Source organism: Dendrobates tinctorius, unplaced genomic scaffold (genome assembly GCF_039654945.1).
Source record: "Dendrobates tinctorius isolate UK_male_01 unplaced genomic scaffold, ASM3965494v1 ptg000376l, whole genome shotgun sequence".
NCBI classification, from domain to species: Eukaryota; Metazoa; Chordata; class Amphibia; order Anura; family Dendrobatidae; genus Dendrobates; species Dendrobates tinctorius.
In genome coordinates, this window is record NW_027362042.1 from 268,082 (window position 1) to 277,615 (window position 9,534).

A 9,534-nucleotide genomic window follows, 5' to 3' on the forward strand; every position below is an offset into this window, starting at 1 on the left:
GCCCTTGGGGGTTCAAAGTGCTCACCTCACATCTAAATAAGTTCCTTAGGGGGTCTAGTTTTCAAAATGGGGTCATTTGTGGGGGGTTTCCACTGTTTAGGTACATTAGGGGCTCTCCAAAGGCAACATGACACCCGCAGACCATTCCATCAATGTCTGCATTCCAAAATGTCACTACTTCCCTTCCGAGCCCTGACGTGTGTCCATACAGTAGTTTTCTCCCACATATGGGGTGTCAGCTTACTCAGGACAAATTGGACAACAACTTTTGGGGTTCAATTTCTCCTGTTACCCTTGGGAAAATAAAAAAATTGGGGACTAATTGATCATGTTTGTGGAAAAAATACGATTTTTTTATTTTCATGCCCTGGCATTATAAACTTCTGTGAAGCCCTTGGGGGTTCAAAGTGCTCACCTCACATCTAGATAAGTTCCTTAGGGGGTCTAGTTTCCAAAATGGTGTCATTTGTGGGGGGTTTCCACTGTTTAGGTACATCAGGGGTTTTTCAATCGCGACATGGTGTCCGATCTCAATTCCAGCCAAAAACGTCAAATGGCGCTGCTTCCCTTCCGAGCTCTGCCATGCGCCCAAATAGTGGTTTACCCCCACATGTGGGGTATCAGCGTACTCAGAACAAATTGCACAATAACTTTTAGGGTGCTGTTACCCTTGGAAAAATAAGAATTGAGGGTGAAAAGATCATTTTTGTGGAAAAAATATGATTTTTTAATTGTACGGCTTTATGTTATAAACTTCTGTGAAGCCCTTGGGGGTTCAAAGTTCTCACCACACATTTAGATAAGTTCCTTAGGGGGTCTAGTTTCCAAAATGGTGTCATTTGTGGGGGGTTTCCACTGTTTTGGTACATCAGAGGTTTTCCAATCGCGACATGATGTCCGATCTCAATTCCAGCTAAAAACGTCAAATGGCGCTGCTTCCCTTCCGAGCTCTGCCATGCGCCCAAATAGTGGTTTACCCCCACATGTGGGGTATCAGCATACTCAGGACAAATTGCACAATAACTTTTAGGGTCCTGTTACCCTTGGGAAAATAAAAATTGGGGTGAAAAGATCATTTTTGTGGAAAAAATATGATTTTTTAATTGTACCGCTGTACGTTATAAACTTCTGTAAATCCCTTGTGGGTTCAAAGTTCTCACCACATATCTAGATAAGTTCCTTGGGGGGTCTAGTTTCCAAAATGGGGTTACTTGTAGGGGGTTTCCACTGTTTAGGTACATCAGGGACTCTCCAAACGTGACATGGCGTCCGATCTGAATTCCAGCCAATTTTGCATTGAAAAAGTCAAACGGCGCTCCTTCCATTCTGAGCTCTGCCATGCGCCGAAACAGTCGTTCCCCCCACAAATCAGGTATCAGCGTACTCAGGACAAATTTCACAATAACTTTTGCAGTCCAATTTCTCTTGTTACCCTTGGTAAAATAAAAAAAATTGAACCTGAAGTACTTTTTTTGTGAGAAAAAGTTAGATGTTCATTTTTTTTTAAATATTCAAAAAAATTCCTGTGACGCATCTGAAGGGTTAATAAACTTCTTGAATGTGGTTTTGAGCACCTTAAGGGGTGCAGTTTTTAGAATGGTGTCACTTTTGGGTATTTTCTATCCTATAGACCCCTCAAAGTGGCTTCAAATGTGATGTGGTCCTAAAAATAAAATGGTGTTGTAAAAATGAGAAATCGCTGGTCAACTTTTAACCCTTATAACTTCCTAACAAAAAAATATTTTGGTTCCAAAATTGTGCTGATGTAAAGTAAACATGTGGGAAATGTTAGTTATCAAGTTTTTTGTGTGCCGTATCTCTGTGATTTAAGGGCATAAAAATTCAAAGTTGGAAAATTGCGAAATTTTCAAAATTTTTGCCAAATTTCCATTTTTTTCACAAATAAACGCAAGTTATTTGAATGAAATTTTACCAGTAACATGAAGTACAATATGTCACGAGAAAACAATGTCAGAATCACCGGGATCCATGGAAGCGTTCCAGAGTTATGACCTCATAAAGGGACAGTGGTCAGAATTGTAAAAATTGGCCCGGTCATGAACGTGCAAACCACCCTTGGGGGTGAAGGGGTTAAGACTTATTATGGTCTTTCCTAATGATATTGTATGAAGCTTTTTCTTCATTATAGGTCTCTGTTAGCGGACACAACCACATAAACATCCTTATCATTAAGCCAGTGGCTTCTCTTTGAAGCCAGCATAGGGTCTGGCTTCAGAAACCCCCAATTATTTGCTGTGATCATTGGGGAAAGCTGCGGATCGCTTAGCAGTGACCAGACTCAATGAAGTAGATAACAACAGGTTCTCTTGGTGAGAATGGGAGCGAGATTATCAGCTCCAACACACGTCAGGTGACAGCCCCACGTATGTGTCTATGAGCAGGGGCGTAAAAATCGTGCTTGCAGAGGGGGCCAGACCCATGTGGGAGGGTGGCCTGCCGACGCCAGCTCATATTTCAGGTGGTTGTGTGTCAGAGGATGGGCCCAGGATGGGAGACATGTATACCAGGATGGGCCCAGGATGGGAGACATGTATACCAGGATGAGCCCAGGATGGGGGATATATATACCAGGAGGAGCCCAGGATGGGGGATATATATACCAGGATGAGCCCAGGATGGGGGACATGTATACCAGGATGAGCCCAGGATGGGGGATATATATACCAGGATGGGAGATATGTATGCCACGGTGGGCCCAGGATGGGAGATATGTATACCAGGATGAGCCCAGGATGGGGGATATATGCACCAGGATGGGAGACATGTATACCAGGATGAGTCCAGGATGGCGGATATGTATACCAGGATGAGCCCAGGATGGGGGATATATGTACCAGGATGAGCCCAGGATGGGGGATATGTATACCAGGATGAGCCCAGGATGGGGGATATATGTACCAGGATGGGAGACATGTATACCAGGATGAGCCCAGGATGGGGGATATGTATACCAGGATGAGCCCAGGATGGGGGATATATATACCAGGATGAGCCCAGGATGGGGGATATGTATACCAGGGTGGGCACAGGATGGGGGACATGTATGCCAGGGTGGGCCCAGGATGGGCGGACATGTATGCCAGGGTGGGCACAGGATGGGCGGACATGTATGCCAGGGTGGGCACAGGATGGGGGACATGTATGCCAGGGTGGGCACAGGATGGGGGACATGTATGCCAGGGTGGGCCCAGGATGGGCGGACATGTATGCCAGGATAGGCCCAGGATGGGCGGACATGTATGCCAGGGTGGGCACAGGATGGCGGACATGTATGCCAGGGTGGGCACAGGATGGGCGGACATGTATGCCAGGGTGGGCACAGGATGGCGGACATGTATGCCAGGGTGGGCACAGGACGGGGGACATGTATGCCAGGGTGGGCACAGGATGGGTGGACATGTATGCCAGGGTGGGCTCAGGATGGGGGACATGTATGCCAGGGTGGGCCCAGGATGGGCGGACATGTATGCCAGGGTGGGCACAGGATGGGCGGACATGTATGCCAGGGTGGGCACAGGATGGGCGGACATGTATGCCAGGGTGGGCACAGAATGGGGGACATGTATGCCAGGGTGGGCACAGGATGGGGGACATGTATGCCAGGGTGGGCTCAGGATGGGGGACATGTATGCCAGGGTGGGCCCAGGATGGGGGACATGTATGCCAGGGTGGGGATCATTACTACATAATAGGACCGGGGAGCAACACTTATGTCCTTACAGCATTTAGAAGGTTCCATACATCTGACCAACATGCAGGGGGACCCAGGTCCAAACTTTATATGGGGGCCCTCTATTCCAAACTTTGCTTAGACCGAGAAGTAGGCTGTCCCCATACCTATTAGTCAGGGGATTAGCTGACAAGTATCTTGTGCAGAGGTTTGCAAGCTGTAGCTCCCCAGCTGTTGCAAGACTACAACTCCCAGCATTCCCATTAGCTGACTGGCCTTATGTGTGTGGCTGGCAGCTTGCACATTCGCACCATGTAATCCTGCCTTTTCTGCCTTTGCAGATTCTCCCAACTAGTAAGAGCAGCCAGATGATCACTTTCACCTTTGCCAATGGCGGAGTGGCGACCATGAGGACCAGTGGCACTGAGCCAAAAATTAAATATTACGCAGAATTGTGTGCCGCACCAGGAAACAGGTACGTGAGGGCGTCCACTACCTGATCTCGCACGTCCTGCTGTTTACTATGTTTAACCCCTGCATTGCTTGTGTGTTCACAGCGACTACAATCAGCTGAAGAAGGAACTGAACGATCTCGCTGACGCCATCGAAGAACATTTCTTTCAGCCAGAAAAAAATAAATTGCATATAAAAACTGAATAAAGACAGAGACCTCTTGTAGCAAAATTGTCTATCAGAGGAACTGGTCCGTACCCGCCAATCAGAGCTCAGCTTTCATCTCTGAAACTGCTGTGGCTAAATAAAAGCTGCTCTAGGATTGGTTGGTTGCTTTTGGCAATAAGGACAGTTTTGGTAAATGAGGCCGCTATCTATTATAGTGTTACATTGGAGGCTTTTATTACATCTATATTATTCTTTTTTTCTTCTAACAATTTCTGCAGTAGACAGAAGTGATATTCTCTATGATTTTATACAATGTGTTCTATGAGCATTAAACCTTGTGGTACACTAATTATTGTTCAAATTTTTTTAACTTTGTCTACGTCTTTAATCACATGGATGTTGTTGGTCCATTTTATACTTTCTTCCAAATATTCTGATTTATAACCCAGGCTGTAATGGGGAATCGGTTGATGTGACCATTATTAACTCATTCCCAACATAAGGATGCAATATTCCGTCCTGTATCGGGTGCAGGTGTAGAGAACGGGCTCAGGAGCTGAGCCTGCACCTACATGGCAGATGGCGCCTTTGCTTTGTGAGACAGCTGGCATCTGTCTGTAACAGCAGCAACCAGAGCTGCAATCATTCCTCTACAACCACTTAAATGCTACTGTCAATCACTGATGGCTTCATATAAATGGCCTGGTGCAACGACTCCCATCCCACCATCCCCCAACCATGACAGGATCCCGGGGTGCTAACTGCTTGGCATTGCAACCAAAGTCTCATGAAGACCCTTGTTCATCAGAGAAAGTCATTTTCATTACATACTGCAGGATATAGACCAAACGATTGCAGGTTCATGTTTTCTAAGGGAGCTAAAAAGGTAAAAAAAAAAAATTAAAATTATGGAAAAAATGAACTTTTGAATCATACCCTTTGCCCGGTTTAAAAATAGAGAAATACAAAATATACATATTTGGCATTTTCCCAAATCCATAAAATGTCTTATCTATCAAAATAAAAAAAAATAATTACGCCATCAAACACTAATAACAAAAACAAATCAAAACGCCACAATTGCAGTTCAGTTGCGGCACCTCCTTAAAAAATAGTTGTTCCATAAGGGGTTAATGAAGACGGGAATGGGCAATACTATGGTGTTACTGGTATTAAAGGGAACCTGTCATGTAAAAAAAAAAAAAAAGAAAAGGCTATTAACCTGCAGTTAATCTGCAGGTTAATAGTGTTCTGAACCTGCTCAGCGCCCGCACTGAAAGCCCGCTGTCAGGAGGAAATGAACTTTAAAGGGAATCTGTCACCTCATTTGGCGGGCTATGTAAATTACTTGTGTCCGGTCCGATGGGCGGTCTTTGGGCTCCTTTCTCCACCCCTCCTTGGCCGCTGTCCGCAATAATTCTGGGAATTTATGTTCTTGGCCTCCATATTACACATGTGCGCATTGCAATCTTGCTTCGCGCACGCGCAGTATGCTTTGCCCAACTGCGGACAAAGCCGAAAAGCATTACTGCGCATGTGCCGGTGAAATATGTCCCGGAACACAGCAAAATACTTCCGGGACATATTACTGCGCATGCATCGGTGAACTGCTTTTCGGTTTGCCTGCATTTGGACAAAGCATACTGCGCGAGTCCTGATTGCAATGCGCATGCACGGAATATGGAGGACAAGTATGGAAATTCCCAGAAATATTGCGGACAGCGGCCAAGGAGGGGTGGAGGAAAAGGAGCCCAAAGACCGCCCATCGGACCGGATACAAGTCATTTACATAGCCCGCCAAAATGAGGTGACAAATTCCCTTTAATCCTACCGCTAGCCTCGGCTTTAAGTCATAGAGGCGCGGCCGCTGCAGCTTCAGTCACTGGTCACTACATAGTGAGCGTCGGCTGTAGCCATGCTCCGGCACTGACTGACAGCCAGCTCTAATGCTGGGCCGGCTGTCAGTCAGTGCCTGGACACTGTTACACCCGCCGCTCACTATGCCCTCAGCGGTAATTGAAGCCGTGCCACTATGACTGAAGCTCAAGGCTGCCGGAATGAATAAAGTTCCTGTCCTCCTGGCCGCAGGGTTTTCAGTGTGGGCGCCGGGCAGGTTCAGAACACTATTAACCTATATGGCTGCCACTTCTGGACGGATGTGACTTGGTTTGGAGACCTGAGCACGTGCTGAATATTATTTCTCCTATATATTAAGTTTTTGTTTTACGCCCAAGTTCAAACCAAGGTGAACTTCCTATTATTATAATCCGACTTTTCACATTTTAGAACAAAAAGGGCAATCCTGCTTTTCTACCAGGCAAAAGTATAATATCGCAGAATGTGGGCTTTAGAGTGTAATATATTTATGGTCCTGAAGGAGAGCAAAGTCATAAGGACATTTTAATGATGTAAAACTGGTGAAAATGTGTCAACATTTTTGTGCAACTTACAGTTGCTTTAAAATGTTGTGACTTTTATCTCCGCACCATTTTGAACAGTGGGAAAAGCCTCGCAGGAGGGAGGGTGGCCGAGCGTTGCCAACAAATTTACGCAAAAAAGTGTCGTATATTACAACAGAAATATATTCCGTTTCTTGAAGTGGCGCAACACAGCGGAAAGATGCCCCAAAATCATTGTGGTACACTGCTAATGAGTTTTACACATCTTACTCCAGTGCACTGTTCATCGAGGCTGGAGTACAAAATTCCAGTCTTGATAGATTGGGGCCTATACATTTTACTACGAAAATAAAAAAAAAAAAAAAACTAATGTTTTGAATTGGGGGAAATGTCTATATTATATTTGTAATAAAGAGAATCTCGCCAAGTTTTTGCTATCTACTTTGAAAGCATGATTTAAGGACAAAGACCCTGATTCCAGCAATGTGTTCCTTAGTTTTCTCTGCTGCAAATCTAGCAGAGCTCAGTTGCTGAGCCGCGTATAACGTCATGGTTGGATTGGGATGCAGGAGGCCAGTTGTCCCTTAGTGATTTCCTGATAACATACTGATTTGTATTGAAACCGCAATACACAGCACAGTAAGTGACACATCGCTGAAATTAGGCGCTCTGCCCCTTCATCATGGTGCCCTAAGATTACTAAGCAAACACTTGCTGACAGATTCCCTGTAATAATCAGTGCTATCTGTGTTATAAACCGGCACACACTCATTAGATGCTTTAAAGGAAACTTGTCAGAAATGTTTACTTCCAATCCCAAACTGTGTGGTGATGCACTTACAGCTTCTCAGCTTCACACTGTATTCCCTACTGAGCCTCACACTCCTGTGGCTGATTGTACACGACCACTGACCTGTCAATCAGCCAGGGTAGGGTGCTTCAAGGCAGAAAGACAATGTGCGTCTGAGCAGCTGTAAGTGCATGATCACACCCCAATGTACTTCCAGTCATATGCACAGTATACAGGACTCCTAAATGTCATTTCACACTGCTGGAACTGCACTTTTGGGTCAAAGGGATCAACTATCTTATTTTTTAAAGTGGCTTTACAATCATATGTATGATTTGAGGGAGGGGTGGCGGGTGTTAAAGTTTGACAAATTCCATTTAATTTAAAAGAAAGGGCCTCTGGAGCCTTGGGGGCCTCAAAAGGTCGCTATGACCCATATGAAAAGACAAACCTCATTATAGGCTTATGATGATTGGTACCCACACACTTCGTTATGCCACTGCCCTCTACCAACACAATCCCTCCTCCTCCTGATGCCCGTGTTTAGTCTGTGATGCACCCAATACAATTCCTACCATCCAGTTGCTCCCAGTATTGTGCCTGACACAAATCCTTCCCACACTGTGCCTGCCATGCTGTTCCCCAAAACCGCACCTGGTCCTGCACCAGTATGATGGCCACTGCTACCGCCAGTATAGGAAGTTCTGAACCAAATACTTTGCTTTTTGCTGCCCCACGTGCTCCTGATACTTTGCCTACTGCTATGCGTACCAGTAGCATTTGTTGGCTGCTTGCTGTGGACCACAAGACTATCTGCTACCAGAGATCTTCACCTTAAGGCGAAGTGACACCCGTCACTTCAGGTGATAGCTCGCAGGTAATCTTTATGTGAAATTGTAAGGGATCATCGTTAGTGAAGTTTTCCTTGGCACTAGGTTACGGTACCCCTGAGTGTGTGTGTGATCTTGGGGTTTGCCGCTTAGACTTATTCAGGCCATCAGTGGTTGCATGATACGGGGACCATGGAAATATGCGAAAAATCGGTGAGACCAGAATCTGTTGGGTAAAAATCAAAGCATCTTGTACAATACATTTGACACATCTCTTCTGTATCAAACAGAGGATTTTCGATATTAAAGGTGAGTGACAAAGTACTTCTCAGGCTCCCTAGCTCTCGTCTTCACTTCTCCCAATTTTTTGCCAGGGAAAGAAGTGTACAGTGAAGTTAGAAGCATAAGGAGCGTGCGCTTTGCAGGGCCTTATTACCTGACTCTTACCAAAAGAGACTAAGTCAGTCATGTATTGAACAGACTGTAGAACAGGAAGTCCCTAGCTTTGCCACTATCTTAAGCGCTATCATCGGCGGAGGTTAAGGAATCCATGAAATCCCTTTCCCAGTAAGAGGCCCATAAGGGAAAGGGAGAAGAGCTAGGTCCCCTGAGTCGGACGTAGGTAGTGGCTCAGAAAAAATGGCTAGTACTCTGTATCAGCTTCCTCCTCTTCAGACGACAAGTCAAGTCGTTCCTGCTTTCTCATAGACCAGATCGACAAGCTTGTTAAAGGGAAGCTGTCACCTCTTTTGGCCACTATAAGATGTGGCTACTGCCTTTCAGGGCTTATCTACAGCATTATATAATGCTGTAGATAAGCCCCCGGTCCGACCTGAAAGATAAGAAAAAGACGTTTTATTATACCCACCTGGGGGGGGACGGTCCAATGAACTGGTCCAATGGGTGTCATAGGTCCGGGTGCGGCGCCTCCCATCTTCTTGCGATGCCGCCATCCTGCTTGCTTTATCGCTCTCCGGCATCGCACTTCTGCGCAGGCGCACTGCTCTGTCCTGTTGAGGGCAGAGCGAAGTACTGCAGTGCGCAGGCGCTGGGCCTCTCTGACCTTTCCCGGCGCCTGCGCACTGCAGTAATTTGCTCTGCCCTCAACAGGGCAGAGAAGTGCGCCTGCACAGGAGCACGATGCCGGGGAGTGATGATGCAAGCAGGAGGACAGTCGCAAGAAGATGGGAGGCGCCGGACCTG

General features: G+C 46.0%; 1 protein-coding gene across 1 annotated transcript in view; it reads left to right on the forward strand.

Moving 5' to 3' along the window:
• The window catches only part of PGM2 (phosphoglucomutase 2), an 89,359-nt gene extending 84,698 nt beyond the window's left edge, over nt 1-4,661 (forward strand). Inside the window, exons 13-14 of the mRNA XM_073563007.1 lie at nt 4,033-4,166; nt 4,249-4,661. Coding sequence (XP_073419108.1) covers nt 4,033-4,166; nt 4,249-4,351 — 237 coding nt within the window. The 3' untranslated portion in view covers nt 4,352-4,661. The remainder of the gene's footprint in view (nt 1-4,032; nt 4,167-4,248) is intronic.
• The last annotated feature ends 4,873 nt before the right edge of the window (nt 4,662-9,534 follow it).